At 48.6% G+C, this 17,943-nt stretch overlaps 5 protein-coding genes across 5 annotated transcripts; all 5 read right to left on the reverse strand.

The window, feature by feature from the left end:
* Positions 1-899: 899 nt before the first annotated feature.
* AKAW2_10855A (uncharacterized protein) lies at positions 900-2,365 on the reverse strand (the record flags this gene model as incomplete). Its single annotated transcript, XM_041691823.1, has 2 exons — positions 900-1,327; positions 1,396-2,365. 2 exons carry the CDS (start codon positions 2,363-2,365, stop codon positions 900-902), a joined length of 1,398 nt encoding a protein of 465 aa, XP_041537575.1.
* A 2,166-nt stretch (positions 2,366-4,531) lies between these two features.
* On the reverse strand, positions 4,532-4,768 carry AKAW2_10856A (uncharacterized protein; the record flags this gene model as incomplete). The annotated part of the gene is made up of 1 exon (XM_041691834.1): positions 4,532-4,768. One exon carries the CDS (start codon positions 4,766-4,768, stop codon positions 4,532-4,534), a length of 237 nt encoding a protein of 78 aa, XP_041537576.1.
* Positions 4,769-6,078: 1,310 nt separating this feature from the next.
* Positions 6,079-10,570, reverse strand: AKAW2_10857A (uncharacterized protein; the record flags this gene model as incomplete). The annotated part of the gene is made up of 4 exons (XM_041691845.1): positions 6,079-8,894; positions 8,951-9,464; positions 9,529-9,758; positions 9,817-10,570. The coding sequence occupies 4 exons, from the start codon at positions 10,568-10,570 to the stop codon at positions 6,079-6,081; spliced, it is 4,314 nt and encodes a 1,437-aa protein (XP_041537577.1).
* Positions 10,571-11,473: 903 nt separating this feature from the next.
* AKAW2_10858A (uncharacterized protein) lies at positions 11,474-13,470 on the reverse strand (the record flags this gene model as incomplete). The annotated part of the gene is made up of 6 exons (XM_041691856.1): positions 11,474-11,847; positions 11,946-12,310; positions 12,377-12,715; positions 12,778-13,108; positions 13,168-13,301; positions 13,367-13,470. The coding sequence occupies 6 exons, from the start codon at positions 13,468-13,470 to the stop codon at positions 11,474-11,476; spliced, it is 1,647 nt and encodes a 548-aa protein (XP_041537578.1).
* Positions 13,471-16,366: 2,896 nt separating this feature from the next.
* AKAW2_10859A (uncharacterized protein) lies at positions 16,367-17,203 on the reverse strand (the record flags this gene model as incomplete). The annotated part of the gene is made up of 1 exon (XM_041691867.1): positions 16,367-17,203. One exon carries the CDS (start codon positions 17,201-17,203, stop codon positions 16,367-16,369), a length of 837 nt encoding a protein of 278 aa, XP_041537579.1.
* Between the last annotated feature and the right edge of the window lie 740 nt (positions 17,204-17,943).

The following is a 17,943-nucleotide window of genomic DNA, read 5'->3' on the forward strand; positions in this document are numbered from 1 at the left end:
TGATCCGATCTCCACTCTTCGGTCTTCCTCCATTGAATGCCAGTGCCAGAGATTGTGAGTGACATCCCTTTGGTTTGGTGGCGTCGAGTGCCAGCGTTGACAGAAGCAAGAATTGACGTGAGGTTACACACGCTGGTTGTTGGTCAGGCATACCCAGCTGGCTGGATGGCAAAGCCGATCAATGAGGATGTGAACCCTCGCAGGCAATCACTCCCTCCCACTGACTCGGTGGCATGCTTTAGTCTCTTGGGATTCTGCAGAATCGCGGCCTAAGTGGGCGCGAAAACTAGCCGAGATCGTCAGAGATAAGCCAATCCGACAGATGGAAGAGCTGAACTGGGTGATGGTGGTGCTGGTGATTGGTAAGTGAGACAAGCCAAAGTTTTGAGAGGTGTCACTCTTCCCCGCCCGGGAAGACTCACTCGCGCGCAGCTCAGCTCGGCTGTTTCTTCCTCACCATATCATCATCTCCATACCTGCAGAGTTTCTTTGAGATGACCTGGCAATACCATGCTGATCCCCAGAAAAAATTGTGGATGCACCATGATGGCGACCTGTCGGATAGAAAAGCCGAAAGAGCTCACCGATTACTTGCACTACATGGGAATACGGGGTCGGGGTCCTGATCGGCGCCATGACAGCACAACTAATGGATCAACATGCATTCGATAATTTAGCTCGCCTATGAAACCTGCATCTGATTGTCATCGCCAGCACTATTCATACATCTGGTCTATCAATCAAAAATGGCACCCGCCCAGTGGTATCTCAAACGAAAGTATCGCCATACAGGGGACTGTGAATGTTGAATAAAGAACCTCTTTTGTTTAACTCCTTCAAACACCATGCTCCAAGGAAATAGTCTATACCCATAATGTCATGCGTGGTTGATTGTGGTATCAATAAGACAATCTCAGCGCGTCGAACTCAAACATCAGCTGGCTGTCCATCAGGAGAAACGACTCGTATCGGAGGCCACGTTCGCGCTGGTACGCTTCCGACCACACGGGGACGCTGCTGTTCCAAACGCTGCCATACCCCTCGAAAAGTCTGCGCCAGTAACAGGCCTCGGCTGCTTTGGTCAGGTACCGCTCGCGGAAGGTTCGCACGCTGTTGTTGGCAATCCGCTCCGCAAGACTGGGGTCGGCCAACAGAGGTTCGAGCTTGTCTGATAAGTCGCTGAAATCCCGCTCAACTTCGACATAGTTCTGCTGCGGCCCGTCTGGTACGAGAAGGTAGTGGTGATGCTGGATATACTGCAGCTTATGCGCCACAATGACCGAGTTGCATGCTTGCCGGTACTTCAGTGACGCAGAATACGAGCGACCTGCATCACACATCCCAGTCAGTACAAATGCGGTCGGGCATCGCTAGCAGTTAAGAGCAAAAGCTTACCTTCGACATGAGCGATGAACATATACTGACAATGATCCTCCATGGGTATTATGTTCGTCCTCTGATCCCAGTCGACCTGCTTCACATCCCCCCATGGTTGATCTCGCGCAGCTTCCATCAAGGCGCGGCGCAATTTGGGGGCGAAGCTAGGCTTTCCTCGCCAGACCAGCTGCGGTTTCTTCTCTGACCAAGGGATATCCGCGCGTTTAATACGGTTAACAACTTGGTCGTACGGCCCGATCGAATTCTGAATATTCTCCCAGGCCCAGAACCCGAAGTCAGGCATTAGCCAGACAGCCTCCTCCGTGGCGGATCGTGCCAAGGTCCACACAGGATGGTCGGAGTTCGTCACGTCTTCTACCTTGTCCTCCACGGAGAACACAAACTCGATATCTCGTTGCGAGGTACGATTGGCATCGGCGACTAACGCCCGGTGAATTGAACTCAGTACGGCGACAATCTTACGTCGATGGTCTTCACCTTTGGACCGCGCCGCGACCACATACAGCTCGCCGGCGTGGATAAACGCCCGCGCCATGCCATATGCTAGAGGAATCTCGTCCAAGTCCTCCATAGCCAGCGCACCCTGGGACTTCCAAAAGCCCGTGGCGCGAACAACATCTTCGAAAAGACCGGGGAATGCATTCGTACACTGGGCACGATCAAGACCTTCATTGCTGCTGTCTCGAGCAGGTTGAAATTCCCATGCCGGAGCTGGGGACAGTTGTTGTACCAGGCCCGGATGTGAACATGTCAGACAGCTGGCGCACTGGAAGGTGGTGGAGGTTTGACAGGCGCAGTGTCCGGCGGGGATCAACTGGGTCAACAGTGGGTGAACATAGTCGCGATCGGTATTGACGCAATACCAGATGATGATGATGCACAAAAAGCTCAGAAAGCCTGTGATGTAGAAGAGGCAGAGATGATAGCTTTGTCGAAGGCGCCAGCGAGAGCAACCGGAGAGCGCCATCGCGAAAGGGCAGACGAAGAGAGATGAAATTGGGTGGAAATGGATCGCATTGTAAGGGCAGTCGCACCCAGGTCAAGGGGAAGAGGTGGAGAATAGCGCCGAAGGGGACGGGCGCACTTTGATGGCGTCCATTGTGTGCGTAATATAGCTGAGCGGCAGTCGTCAGGGGAGTGTCGACCCTGAATGGGGCCGTGCATGGGGGAGAAAGGCAAGAGAGTCGAGGGCAGCATCAACGCATGACGCGGCGATCGCAAAGATTCCCTGGTTGTTCGTGGCTGAAACACTTGTCGCTGGCCGATCTTTCCCCGGTCGGTTGGCGGTACTCACATCCTGATCGCTCTTATTGGCTTAGAAACTCCCTACCCGTCGCCATCCCTTGGTGGTTTGATGGCCAGCTTCTATAAATTGCGATGTGATCAGTGCTAAGCCTTTCCCTCTCATTCATTCCCACATGTTTTATTTCCTTGGTACTTGGTATTAAAATTGTTTTACCCTCCTGAATCGAGAGAACTCTACCCCGGGGGGGAGCCTGGCCCCCAATCCCTTGATTCTGAGACAAGAAGTTGCACAGGGACTGGGCAAGTCACTTAGTAACGAGTCCCGCCTGAGGCGGTGCAGCTCTGCTTCCCGACAGCGTTTCCCTTCCCACGATGATCCCGATGATCACAAGCGGGCTGAACAACTTACCGGGAGGCTGTAAACGCCCGACCTGCCTCTCCTGACGTTACTTTGGCGACGCGAACACTGGCCTCTGTCGTACATATTAGTGCAGTAGCCACGATGAACTATCTTATTGGCTTCGGCGCAAGTTATGGGCTGATGACTGCATGAGACCTTTTGTGTGGGGTTACTCAATCAGAGCCGCCATGAGCATGTGTCGCAACCGTTAACTGTAGGCTGTCAAGTTTTTGACTACCATGTGCAACCCTACCCCGTACTCCATATACTCCAACTGATATAGGGGATATAGATAGATAATCTCTGAGACCCCAGCGCTAAGATATTGTGATCTGTGGGCTTTTCAGGGGATTATTCTAAGGAGTCGGACAGCCTCACAGTATTCTCTTCGCAAATCATGCCCATCCCAGTTTAAGCTCTAGGATGATCGGGGGCTGTTGACAATGTAGGTTTAGGCAATTGGATACGTTAGAAAATCTACCCCCTTTGCGTGTGCCCGCAGCCTTGAGTTTCTAGTATTCGACCGATATGCACCTAACTTCGACGGACTCGAGCTACGAATGCATAAAGCGACGGAGACAGCTCAATGGATTGCTCGCTTGCTCACTTCTCGTGCCCGCCAAGTCACAAGCTGACGTAACAACAATATCGATCCCAGCCTTTTGCAGCTCAACGCAACTCAGCTGGCCTTCTCGATTGATCTATTTCTCTCATCCACGGAAAGGGCCGTGGAGAAAGCACGTCGTGTTGCCCCAATAAACGGCTCCACTCTATCCCGCCTTGGTGGGGTCGCTACAAGACACCGTCCCCAGTCCGCGGCTTGCATCGCGGGATGCCCTCCCAAGTCCATCGTCTAGCGTCCATTAGACTATCCAAGGTTCGTCGCAGTTCGTCCGAGCCGATCTTTCGACGACGTTACTAAGTATGTTGCCTAGGCGGGCAGTGTTTGTGCCCTGCCATTATCTATTCATTTGGAACCTCATGAGCAAGGCTGGGGCACGCCTTACCGAGGTTAACCGTCGCATAACAGTGTCGTAGAATCAAGGCTATGGCAGAGCATTGCATCATATGCGGAGTTTACCCAGTGTTGACTCGGTGTGAAGGTTACTCACTCAGATCCTTTCGTCTATTTAAAAGGATAGGCTAACTGAGTAGCACAAGGGATTTTCTGCTGACGATGCCGCGGCTACAACAGCAACAGGGCTGTAAAAGCTATCCACAGGCGATAGATCTCTCACATGTGAATTGACTAACTGCTATACTAGTTACCTATATTCCGTTAGTTTCCTATCTAGCAGTTAGGCGATCTTCTGGCACTCAGGTTGTGGTGTACTAGATCGATCCACATCACCCTATCTGCTACATTTGCTTTGCGTACCATCAACGATGGAATGCACTATATTGTTCTCGGTGAGAGCAGCACCAACACTATATGGCCAAGTACAGCACACGGCAATCAAAATAATAACACCAAAAAAGATAGAAAGACTAAATATCAGAAACCAGAGCATACCCCTCCATAATCACATCCGGGGAAGAGGAATGAAGCCATGAAAGAAACAGATCCACGAAGGCTTCAGTATCCATTGTAGGTGCCGCGAAACATATTTTGAGTCCTTCGCGCGAGGTTTCAGTGACTTCTGGATGAATGGCTTTGAGGGACTCATGCAGGTAGGCAATGTCTTCAGCGGAGCGTGGCCGTTTCAGTGTAAGAGTCACTTTCATGGTTGCGGGAGGCTGGTATAATGGTATACTAGTGTATCATTAGTAAATGGATGATGACTGCTGCTACTGCCAAAGAAGTCGTACTAACTATGTAGGCAAGGATTACTAACTTTGACCCATTCAATACTAGACTTCTGGAAGGTGCCGCAACTTAGTATTTATATCCAGCAGTACCACCTTACCGGAGCTATGAGTTGTTGTCGCGACCTGAAATGGTACTTCAGTATATCTTCTACTGTGTCTGCCTAGAATTTCATTTCATTTGACGAGCACATTTATTAGTACATGCCTTGCTTGCCTTGTTCACTACGTAGAATCCCCCAGTGTCTGTGGTTGACTCATGCATGACTCAAAAGATAAGAACATCATAACTATAATATCATATGATATTATAGTACTGCTGGACACTTAGTATCAGAAAACCAAATAAGATAGTATGCAAGCAAGCAAGGAATATCTCCGCCACAGTTTAGGCAACAATAGCCACCGCATATGCGAATTATGGTACTGCCTACAGGTGTTGATACCGCACATGTGAATATCTTAGCAGATTAGACTATTTTCGCCAGGACCTGTTAGTTTAACTTATCTGACTGGTCTATATTACATCCATGTTTCACGGCGTATGTACAACTAATGATGTGTATATTGTTCAATTTTCTGGATGGAGCAACCGTGACTCAAACCTTCTTGAATGTTTTGGTGAGCAAGCTCAAAGACGCACAATACTAATGAACAGATACCTAACATATATGTAAGATTCGTGTTCAGAGAGAGCTTAGATGAAATTTCGAGTTACTTTGTTAGTGGTGTGATTCTATACCTGCCATGTCATATCTACATCCGCAGGGGGAGGATGAGTGAGCGGGTGATATAACATGATCAGTTTTCTATGCATCTCGATAGAGCTTAGCTACTAGAGCATTGGCCCCTGTATCCCCACTCAATCTAATGCTTATGATCGAACTGGTGCGCCACTCCATCAAGACACGTCAATCATGTTGCGAAGCTGACATCCAGAACGCTAGTAAGGAATAGTTGATTAACTAATCGGCATATGGATTGCCGACTAATAGTTGAACTACCTTATCAAATACATGAGCCTAGGCTTATCGTAGAAGATAAGGCCTGGATTTTGCGAAAGTAGGAGTAAGTTGTTGGAGCTGCACGTCTCCGGGAATCTGTCTTGGTTTATCTCTCTTATGAATTGTCCTTACAGTAGATGGTACTGTTAAGCACGTATTTATGTAGTCCAATATTGCTCAAGAAAACTCCTCTCCGTTATATCGACTTCAATTTCCGCGAAATATTCACTGCTCGTCCCACAACTGCCTAAACAAACTCTGCCCACCGAGAAACTCCCCTGGTCTCCCAGTCTCGACAACACAGCCATCCTGCATAGTCACAACTTGATCAAAGTCCCGAATACATCTCAACCGATGCGTCACTGCGATTACGGTCGCATGTGCGAAATAGTCTTTGACGATCTGGAACATCAACCGCTCTGTAGCGACATCAACATTTCCACTGATCTCATCCAGAACAAGGATCTTCGTTTCTCTCTGCCGAAGTAACGCTCTCGCTAGACTTAACAGCTGGTGTTGGCCGCGCGAGAAAGTCGAATTACTTATTTCAAGGTCTAGCGAATAACACTGCCCTGTGCTTGGATCCACCCCTAGACCTACGGTATCCAGAGCTGAGAGCATTGTATCGTCAGAGAACTGTTCCCCGCTTGGATCGAGGTTGGATCGTAGTGTTCCTGGGAGGATGAGTGGATCTTGGGGTATAACGGTAAGTCGGGCCCGCAGAACGTTGCAGGGAACGTCGCGCAGGTCCATCTCGTCAACAAACACAGAGCCCGCGATAGGTTCAAGAAGTTTAAAAAGAAGAAGGATGAGAGAGCTTTTACCACTTCCACTTCTACCGCAGACTGCTATCTTTTCTCCGGCGTGAATCGACAGAGTAACATCGCGCAGAATGCATTGATGAGGGCTCTGTTGGGCGTCGTAGCTTGCATAGACGTGGTCGAACCTGATCGAGCCGCGAGATGGCCAGTCCTGGGCAGGCTGTTGTATAAGCTCACTGTTTTGGGCATCTTCCCTTGGGACAGTCTCTTCATAACTCTTGACGCGGGCGATCGCACCAAGAGTCGTCTCCAATTGTGTCCACGAAGTAATGAGATACGATAAGCTGCTACTGAACCCCAAGATATTCAGCAAAGAAACTGCAATAGCTCCAGTATGCGCTGATGATCCTAGCGTAACCGCCACGGTGACAACAATAATTGCCAAACCCGCTGCCATGAGGTCGAGGACGAGGTTCAGCCAACGCTGGATACAAAACATTGTGTAATACGGTTGGATCGCCCTATCGACCAGTTGTCGACACCGCGCCGCCCATGCGGCTTGCCAGCCAAATGCACGGATAGTGTCCATGCCCGAGGCCGTCTCAAGGAAGTGTGTGTAAAGCGGGCTCTGTGCTTCGAGTTCCATGAGCCGTAGCTGACGTGAAGTCCGCAGGTAAAAGTTCTGCAGAGCGTAGAAAACAGTGATCACGAATGGCACCGTGATAGCGATGTATTTGTTTCCTGCGGCGATGAGCATAACTTCAGCGATTAGCGTTCCTGCGCCGAAGATGGTCATGAGCAATGCGCCCGATAGTTGGTTGTCGATTTGGGAAAGGTCCTGGCTGAATCTGTTTAGGATAGTACCACTGTCGTGCGTGGTGAAGAATGAATAGGGTGCGTTCATGGTAGCCGTTAGAAGCTGTGTGTGTAAGCGGCGGGAGCTTTTCGCAACGAGGAAGATTATGAGGAATGTGATGCTGAGGATGGTGCCAATTAGCTGGACGAAAGCACAAATCCCGTATACCCCAAGGTAAACACCGAGGGAGTAGTTGAAGTCATTGTCGGACCAGTATTGGAGCCATAGAGTAGGGAATTTCGATCCGAATACCTGCACGACTATGAGGCCTAAGAAGCAAGTGGACGATCCCAAGCCCATTGAATTTACGTAGTATTTGTAGACAGAAAAGTCACCGAGACGGCGTGGTAAGTCCTGGCGGGACTCTATGAGCCTTTTCTCCGTCCCTGTAGTTATGGGAGTTCGTTCTTCGGTAGGCTTAACTTCAATCTCACTCGGTATAGAAATAATCTTGTCTTGAAGCACTTCAGATGGGGATGCTGATGTGGTTGTGCTATCGTGAAGGTTTATAATCGTATCAGGTGAGGTAACGCGCTCGGGATCACTGCAAGCAAGAATAACCGCGGCATTGTGGGCCTTGCATAATCCTTTAGGACCAAAAGCGCGATCAAAAACCTTCTTGGCTGTGATAACGTCTAATGCACTGAGTACGTCGTCGAGGATTAGGAGCTTTCTGCGCGAGTATATGGCCCGCGCTATTGCCAAGCGCTGCTTCTGCCCACCGCTTAGTGAAGTACCACCGGAGCCAACACAAGTCCTGTCTCCTTCCGAAAAAGCAGAGATGTCTTCGTCAAGCGCACATGCATGGAGAACAGTGGTATACCATTCCTCGTCAAAATAGAAAGGGCCAGTCACGCATTCCCTAACAGAGACACTTGGCAACCAAGGCTCTTGTGCACAGTAAGCTATTGCCCCTGACTTTGAGTAAGACCCAGCGACGCAGGGTACTGCTCCTATGAGGCTTTTGAGTAGCGAAGACTTTCCAGAGCCGGTAGCCCCTGTGACGATTGCCAGCGTAGAGGAGTGTATCTCGACGTTCACGTTCGTCAAAACCGGCGTGGTTGAGTCCGCATATTTGAAGGCGGCATTGTGTACTGATAGACACTTGCCATTCACGGGGAGGGCTTCTAGCTCAAGCACGCTCGGTGAGAGCGCTTTGATTGGTACCTGATTCTTGTCACTGTGGTAGGAGATCTGACCGGCCACAACTTCGGGCAAATCAAGATAGTCCTGAATTCGCTTGAAGCAACCTAGAGCAACTCCCATCTGGGTTATTCCATGAACAAAGACTTGTATAGGCTGAGTGACTAAAGCAATCAGGGCGAGTACGGTAAAGGAGTTTGCTGAAGTGACCACACCACTTCCGGAGACCATTGTGAAAATCGTAAACGTTAAAATAGGCCCGGCAATCTGTGGTATATTTGCTATAGGTGCCTATCAGTATGGAGTCATCGCTGGAGTGGATAAGAAAGATTTGTACCAACAACATTTCTCCACATTATAAGCATGCGGGCCCCCCGAGCGCGTTCAAGCTCGGCGTTGCGAAGATCACATATTCGCCGTGCTACAAAAGAAGAAAATCCGAGCAACTTGATACTCCTAATCGAATTGAAGACAGATGCACTGATTGCAATACGCTCCTGGACAGCCTGGTTCCATATTTTCTGGCGTGGGGGTGACCGGGCGGCTACAACATAGCTGAGGGACACGGCTGCCAAGGCACATCCAACCGATGCTAAGCATGCCCAACTTACTTGTCGTGCGAGGAAGAATATGGCAAGGCCGACCTCGATAGGCGAAGCGAACAGGGCGTCTAATCGCATCAAGCTGTTGCAGATGGTTTCTGTGTCGGTGCTCATCAACGTTAGCGCAGCTGAATGATTTACCGTAACAGCGTCCAGTCGTTGTATCTTCTCGTAGAGCGCAGTAACCAAAAGACTGCGAACACTGGTGATGGCACGGTTTAGCCCATGCATATATAGCGACGTCGTGGCCTGGACAGATCTTTCATCAGCTTGCTTCACGGCTCGGATCGGTAGATGAGTGTTGGAAGCGTACTGCCGTTCCCAGATAGATCAAGACTGTAGCTCCAACAAGCGCCCCTCCGACAGCATTGTCTTTAGTTGAAGCAGAGAGATATCGAATGACACAATTAAGAAATAGCGGCTGCGCTATTTTGAGACCGATGAGACCAATTCGGGGGATTGCTGCCCACAACAAAGTTCGTCGAACGCAAGACAATGTTGTCAGCAGTAGCTTATGTTGGCCTCCATAGCGGTCCTTCAGAGCTACATATTCATTCAATACCTCGGTTCAATCCATCCTAGAAAAGAGGAAGTGACATACTCGACAACCATTTTGACTCGAACTTGGCCTGCACTGCTTCAGCTGAGAGGTTGGAATCAACAGGGAAAAGATGGCTGCCATTCAACAGCCCGCGGGCCCCGCGGGCCAGCAAGGGATTTAGCCACCAGAAAATGACACGATTCACCATGCCCCCTAACCTTTCTGGAGAATAATCAACGAATTGTGGCTTCAAATATTTATGTTTCTCTTGTGACTCTGCTATGAGCAACAAGGAACGAACACCCAGGCCTGCAGTACATGTCCCCGCAATAGTAAGGGGGAATCGTAGCCATAATGTCCGGGCCTGTACACCATCAAGCAATGTGCTAAGTAGAAGATAAAAACAAAGCAGATTGGAAGGCGAAACCGATCGTACGTGCTCTTTCCATGACAGAATCGGTATGCCGAGGGAGCATACCAATGATAGGGAGGCCGATGCAATGGTGAATTTATTGCGGTACTGAGGAGACATTGCCCAGAGCATCAATAAAATAAGTTGGCTGCAGATCAAAGCGAGGCTCAGAATGATCTTCATACAGATAGATGCCTTGGCATGCTGGTTTGATTCCAATGTGATCTTCCTGGATTGCCCAAGGAGCTGCAGTATCCTCCAGGCTACGGCTGGGAGAAAACATGCCGATAGGACGACACCAAATATCACCTGCTCAAAGAGTAGGGTAAAGTCCAAGTAGGCGCAGCCATGAATTGGCGGCCCAAATGTCCTATCAGCTGCAGAGCTGCAAGAGCTTGCCATGTTAGTTGATGAATAGCCAATGTGTACTGCTACCTTGATATTCGTGAAAGTCAGACCACACACGCCGACAAAGTTCAACGACTTTAGTGTGGGGTTTTAAAGATGGGTTCACAAGCAATCTGATCAAAAGAAGAGAGGGGTTTTCCTTAGGCAACAGCAGAAGTGTGTCTGTATCTGACGCTAAGGCAACTAGTCGGCGTTAGTTTTATATTAAACCTTGCAGCTCCTTATCTGGGCTCGACTGCACCAGTCAGATACGTAGTCCGTCTAGTCGGAAGAACCCCTGTCTGGGATTACGGCTGATGGCTGGTTGGGAGGATAATCGTCTGGATTCATACCCAAAGATAAATGAAAGAAAAAGAAAAAGTATTGTAAATGTGTATAGAGATTAGACGCTACCCTAATGAAATTTTCTGGACCCTATGATTATAATCTTATCTAGCATAAGTAGTCTGCGGTTCCAAGAAACACATATCTTGAGGTTACATTCGTGATAGATAGTATACGTATCCTCTAATAGCATTATAGACTGTTTCATTCTCATAAGTTTAGAGACTCTTTGAAAGTAGGTAATGTGTCTATCGTATTATCATAGTTTATTATATTTGCAAATCCATGTATGCGTATACAACTAGTGGAGACATAGTCAATAGTCTATCTTTCCAGTCTTCTCTGTGATTGTTGTGAATTATCTGCCTACATCCTCAACATCGAGTCAATTTCCAATGGTTCATTTCCCCTTAATGAGCCCGGAGGCGGGGCGAAGTATGTTTGCTACGACGTGGCTCTGGGGATGCAATAGAAGCCTTCCAACAACCATTCCTTTACATTACCCTTGTTACATCCACCCTTCTAGCATCCAAAGCAGGACACGCTCCCCCGTCGCCATTCAACCTTGACCCTTCACGCAGCCCCCTCGCCCCTAGCTACCTCAGTCCTTGCATACGCCTCCTCTAAATCCGCAAGCCGCTGTATGATCGACTGCGGCTTTCGCTGATACGTGCACAGCGTCGCAACGAGGCACGCCGCCGCAATACCCGCGCAGATGCGCATGTCGGTATTGAACGTGCTAACATAGACCTGGCGAACGAGAAGCTGCTGCTGCACGGGGAGTCGAGAGATCGCGGCGGGGGTCCGGTAAAACTCATTCAGTTGCTCGGGTGTGAGGACGCCGGCGAGCGTGTGCTGGACGTCTGTGTTGAAGACGATGAAGCCCGAGGCGATGCCGATGCTTCCGCCAAAAATGCGCAGTTGGGCGACGATGCCTTGGGCGACAGCTATCGAGGGGGTGGAGGTCAGTTTTTTTCTTGGATATCTGTTTGACTACTGCAGCTGGATATACGCACTGGAGGAAAAGAATAAGGAACGCACGTACCATGATCCTGAAATTCAACCTGCATCGTCGTAAGAAACGTGATTGTAGAGAGACTCAACCCGATTCCAAACCCCAGAATTGCTTCGAGTCCCCACTGCCTCGGTGCAGGGTCTACCGAGTCCGTCAAAGTCGAGAGCGAGGCAGTCCCAATCACCATGAAAATGCTCGCCAGGTTCAACGTCCAGAAGGCATTGTTTCGCTTCGCAGATGCGGCCCCGCCGATCGCAGAGCCGACGGCTGTGCCTGCCATCAACGGGAGGAGCAAAATTCCAGATGCGACCGCGTCCTTCAAGTTGACAATCTGCGCTCGCATGGGGATGTTGACGATGGCCAGAAGCATGACAAATCCAGTTAGGATGGTGCTCCTGGAGCGGGCCCGTCAGTGGGGTGCTATTTGACATTCCCGGGGGATCGCTTCCAAAGAAACTCACACAAAGCCGGCGACCATGACACGGCTTGACAGTAGCCGGAACGGCAATTGAGGCCGAATCTGCTTGAATCTCGGTTTGGACAAGATGACCCATTGCCAGTAGACGAGCGCTCCCCATGACAGTACGGAGATGATGAGGACGATAATCACCGGGGCGCTGTTCCACGCATAGGCTCTGATAGCTGCTTCATTCAAGATGAAGACGAACAGGACAGATCCGACAAGTATGAGAAGTGCGCCGAGATAGTCAAGGTGCCGGAAACGAACATTCTTCGCGAAATGGAAATCATTGGGCCACACGAGCAGCAGGGTGACCAGAGGAACAAATGCACATGGGCCGCTAGGCAATGTGGTTAGACAGTTTTCTTCATCTGCGTCTCTTAAGCTGTTGCAAAGACGTACTTTATCCAGAATCCCCAACGCCAGGTACGATAACTCGTCAGGGCGCCCCCGATCAACGGCCCGCTAATCCCAGCAAGGGCGACAACCATGCCGATGATGCCAGATATTGCGGGGAGTAAAGGAGGGGGGCTGATCTCGGGATAGATAATCATGGCCATCGCGTACAGCCCCGATCCGCCGATTCCCTGCATCGCACGGAAGCCGATGAGCTGACTCATATTTTTGGACGCCGCACATCCCATCGACGCGCCGAGGAAGATCAGGAAGCACATGCAGAGGAGGAATTTCCGGCCAATGACGTCAGATAATCTTGCCATGAATACGGCGCATCCTGGGTTTGTATTATTTGAAGTTGTCTCGAGAAGAGCAAAGCAAGAAGTGGTTATTCACCAACATAGGACAGGGTGTACGCCAGGACAATCCATGAGCAGGTTTTGAATCCATCGAATTCGTCAGAAATGGTGTATAGCATGGTCGAAATAATGGTGGTATCCATCAACGACAAGAACAGTCCGATGGCGATGCTGCGGGAACTCATGGTCAGTGCTTCGTCACTCATAGCGCGGGGAAGCCTCTCTTGCGGTCTCACCAAAGAAGAATAATCACCAGCCTCCATGTTGCAATTGTCGGGCGTGGAATCTCAAAAGAAGGAGAAACATTTTCGCTGGTAGCCGTGGCCACCTCAGAACCCATAATGATTACCCAAGCAGATGTAGAACGATGTAGAAGGTAACCAACACGGACAGATACGGGAGCATCAGGATAGTGGACGATATATTATGGTTGGCGCAAAGGTGGTGCCTAGACAAGGTCTCAGCCTTGCTTAAGTGCTTTAACTGCTAAGCTCAGTGTCTGTGACACCCTCCTCGCTAACCAGCAGCAGTGATTGGTGCTGTCGTGAGGGGGAAACCCCAACCCACGAGTTCCTTCGGCCAGGTGTCGGCTGCGGCGATGGACCCTTGCTAGTGTGGGCTGCCCAGCGTGACTGTGTCAGGTGTCAAGCTATTCTCATACAATCTGATTTGGCATTTGGCCTATCCGGGGACGGCGCTACTTGCGTGCCTAAAATCGCTAGATCCGCCGAGGGACGTGTCGGACGTCCACTGTGCGGTGTCAGCCTCATGTGGCCGAAGAAGCCTATACAGAACGACGGCGCGGTACACGTATACTAGGATTTGTATATTCTAGGTTGCTACAAACACCATAAGACAATACCTATCCAGAAGTGGCAAGACCTGGCCTAAAACCAAAAATCCAGCAACAAACGATTCGATGAGATGATCCACCTTCGGGCTCGCTAGTGTCACTTCAACTGGGAAAATCTATCTATGTCTATTGAATTACTAGTTTAGTTCCTAATCTATTTTCCTTTGCGTCTTCTGTAGCAACTCACACGAAGCTAGATAACCTAGAGCTAGGAATGTCTTGACTTCCCAGAGAGCTGGTGTTTATCTCATTGCAGCCCCAGCCCCGGGAAAGACAGCGCAAGTAAATAAGTTAAAGAGTCCAGCTATCCAGCTTTGCTATAGTGCAACCCTAAGAAGTTCATGACAAAAATATCGAACATATTGCCACCTGTTTGAATCCCGGTCCTATTAATATTTCTCCCTTCTCCTTCTTCGCAAAGCGACCCCCAACATCCCTTTGAACCTATGAGAATAGCAAGTGATCACTAGTGGGCGAGGAGGTATGTAGATAGTACGGTAACAGTAGTATCTGCCCAGTTTTTAACTCTCTCAACCGCGGAATACTGATCAAGCTACCCCGTAGTAGTCACTATTATCAAACCAAGAATCTCTTTACTGTCTAGCGTCTCACTGAAGTTTCTGTCCCAAAGCCCAATATCCTCTTTCATATTCGGGTTCTTCAAACCGTACAAATGCCTCTACACACAATACCACCAATATGAAGCTCCTGACTATTCTTTCTACGACTCTCTTCAACGCCGCCGTGGCAGCCACACCTGTGATCGATAAGGCAGCAAGAGAAATACCACCTAAGGTATGAACACCGACGTACTGAACTTTCATGTCATGTTCCCTCTTTTTCGTAATATTTAAATGGCACATGTGCACGCAACAGTGCCCCTCCGATCAAGCTACCAAAAACTGCCAAATATGGTTGAATACTTGGAGGTTTAATGTTGACGATATCGATCCTTTGGGTTGCTGTAGACTCGCAGGCTGTGAGGTTTAGGTCAATTCTTTCGGACCGGTGCATAACCGCCGCATATAATAGCCAAAAATTGCCAAATTTGAGCGTATCCGCAGTCTCTATGGTTATTTAGATTACATTGTCTTTGGCGTGGTTTTCATGTACTATCGGTTGCTTAATGAGATTGGTCTCGTTGCTCTCATCACGGTCTCACCCGTGCCGGTGTTATTCTTCCAGCTTGAAAGTATGACTAGTGACTCACTTGAACTTGGAGCTATGGCGGATTTATCGGGAGAGGTATACTTGCTTGAGTGTCATTTGTGATAGTTATATTCATCATTATGACCTCCGGGATCGCGTCAGAACATCTATTACGGCCTAAAACAGAAAAGAGAGCTCGATTCTCAAGTTGCAGAGAAACTGTAATATCTGTATTCTTGCCAGGTTTCAGTATTTGTATTATCTGTATATTTATATATATGAATTTTATTTTATTCTACAGTAATATCGTCTAAGCTTTACATCTTCAAAAAGCTAGAGACTGCGCTAATTAAGCCTAATCATAGGGTTGATGATAAGCCGGCCTTTAGGGGGATAATGGAAACCGGGTTGTTTAATGACAGTTTTATTTCTGTGCTTACATCGATAAGACCTAATTAATTGTAGTCTCAGCTGGATAACCCCCAAGTCTATATAAAAACCAATATGTATAGGCCATACCGATAAACCAGGTCTCTATCCAGAAGTAAATTGAGTTACTGTCTCCCTAATGAAAAGTGTACTAATTTATAAAGTAATCCACCTAAGTCGGCATACTGAGAAAGACTAGACAGTGACACCTTGCCTGGAGAATTGCTACATATAGTACTACTGGATCGGACAGCATCTACGATCTCTATCTAGCATTCACAAGTCTTTTAAGGTTGTCTGGACTTGTTTTGTGCTTTCTGAAAACGGCACTTGGTCATCTTCTCGTGAAGGGATCCAGAAGGCTGGGACGATGAGTATCTTGCAATAGAATGAATACGAATAATCAGAGAACAATCACTTCGCGAACGAATCTCAACTACACTGTTGACAAAGAAGGAGAACTCGCTCGGTCATTTCCACCCACTGAACGAGACGGATTATTCCGAGCTTTTATCCAAGAGAAAATTAACAATCCTGGAAAGTGCTTGGCTGTCCCCCTCCATAGTTCCTTCCTTGTCTTCATCGACCCAGCCATGGGTGTAGCCCCCACCAAAGTCGATAATCCAAAGATTATCGTCAGCGCCGACCAGGATATTGTCCGGCTTCGCATCGCCCCAAACTATCCCCGCAGCATGTAACTTTTCTATCATGTTTCGGATCTGGTTTATCCAATTGATCCGAACTGATAACAGGGTGCTTGGTATATCAATATATCCCAAGATTTCACGATGATCAATGTAGTTCATCAAAATTCCTGATATCCTGGATGTACCGCTTTGAAAATCCACGAACTCATGTATCGTTGGCGCACGGATAATGCACGACAGGCCGAGTTTCTGAATACGGAGCAATACTGATATTTCTCGATTTGCGTTTTCACTGACATGGGCTGCTTTGAAAAACGTGGCATTCCACGCTCGTTGAATACCTTCGTTGGTCGTTGCGGTAAGTCTCCCCCTGCCGTGCCATGTGGCAACAAGACTTTCGAGGGCGGAACAACTGGAATCCCAAAGTCTGCGATCGAACTGGGCAATTCCACATTTGGCGTAAGTTCCTGCAGGAACTGCTGACTCGGTGTAGAGGATTGCACATTCAGCCTCCCATCAATGATTTTAGGAGTAAGAACGAGGGTGTCAGGATAAAACCAATCATAGAGAGTGTGAAGTTGGGGTTGTCGTTCGGAACCCAATACTCTCATCTCTGAGTTACACTTGAAAGCAATCCAGAAACATAGCTCTTCCATTGGATCGCCCACATCATCATTCTGCTCGAATGGCTCGTCCGAATCCAGCTTGCGGAGTAGAGACAAATATTCGCCTTCGACATTGGGATCTCCTTGAAGATTCTCGGCGGATATCGTGATATGGAATCGTTTCCCATAGCAAAGTATAGTTAATTCGGCGTAAGTGCCAACACCGTACATAAAGTGGAGGATTTCATACGGTGGGAGAGATTCCGTAGCTGGGGGGTCAACTGGTTGAGCCATGGCGATGAGAGGTTGACAGATGAGGTGGTTGGAAAGACACAGGGGAGAGAGATACTCAAGTTCCTTCCATGCTGGATTGTTCATTGGACCCCGCATGACAGCATTGCTATTGGACACTAAAACTCCTTCCCCAGTCAGGAGCTGCTCTATCCACCCCATCACTCGTATCACAGACAAGATAATTTTCGAGAGCCGATTAGAACATCTGCTGCTGCCATGCAAAATCAACTGTGAAGATTGAGCTAAAGACGGATCTCAGTACAAAAGTAGATATGGCTAGATGGATAAATTAAAGATCCATGTAGCAGACCAATACACCATACGCTGACTGAGCCATACAAAGAGAAATTAGGAAAGATTAATCAAGGAATTCGAACCCCGGAACTTAGGTACACGCAGAAATCTTCCGGCCTCGCCGAACTTGGCTACATTGTAATCAAGACATCGGCATTCGAGATTAAACCACGCCGCGTCATTTTGTACGATCTCTTAGTCCACGTCGAATATGACGCATTGCGGCTCTTTTTGTGACAAAGCATGCGGTAGTGCCATTGGCGGCGGTTTCAATGTCACTACCTACAGCATTGAGCGAAATGTAAGATGGGTCTATCGCGACACTGCAATATGGTCCGGATTATGGTGCCCAAGGAACACTGCTAGAATGGTCTGTTGAAGAGGACTGGGAGCCAGTGCAAGGTATACAATAAATTTTTTGGGTCAAAACCTAAACTTGAATACTGACAAGAGGCACAGTTTCCTAAGAGGCATATGCCTGATGAGCCCTTTCCCCCGAACAAATACCCACAACGACTGTTAACGGCCGCCGTGATGCGCTC

Source organism: Aspergillus luchuensis, chromosome 1 (genome assembly GCF_016861625.1).
Source record: "Aspergillus luchuensis IFO 4308 DNA, chromosome 1, nearly complete sequence".
Taxonomy (NCBI): domain Eukaryota; kingdom Fungi; phylum Ascomycota; class Eurotiomycetes; order Eurotiales; family Aspergillaceae; genus Aspergillus; species Aspergillus luchuensis.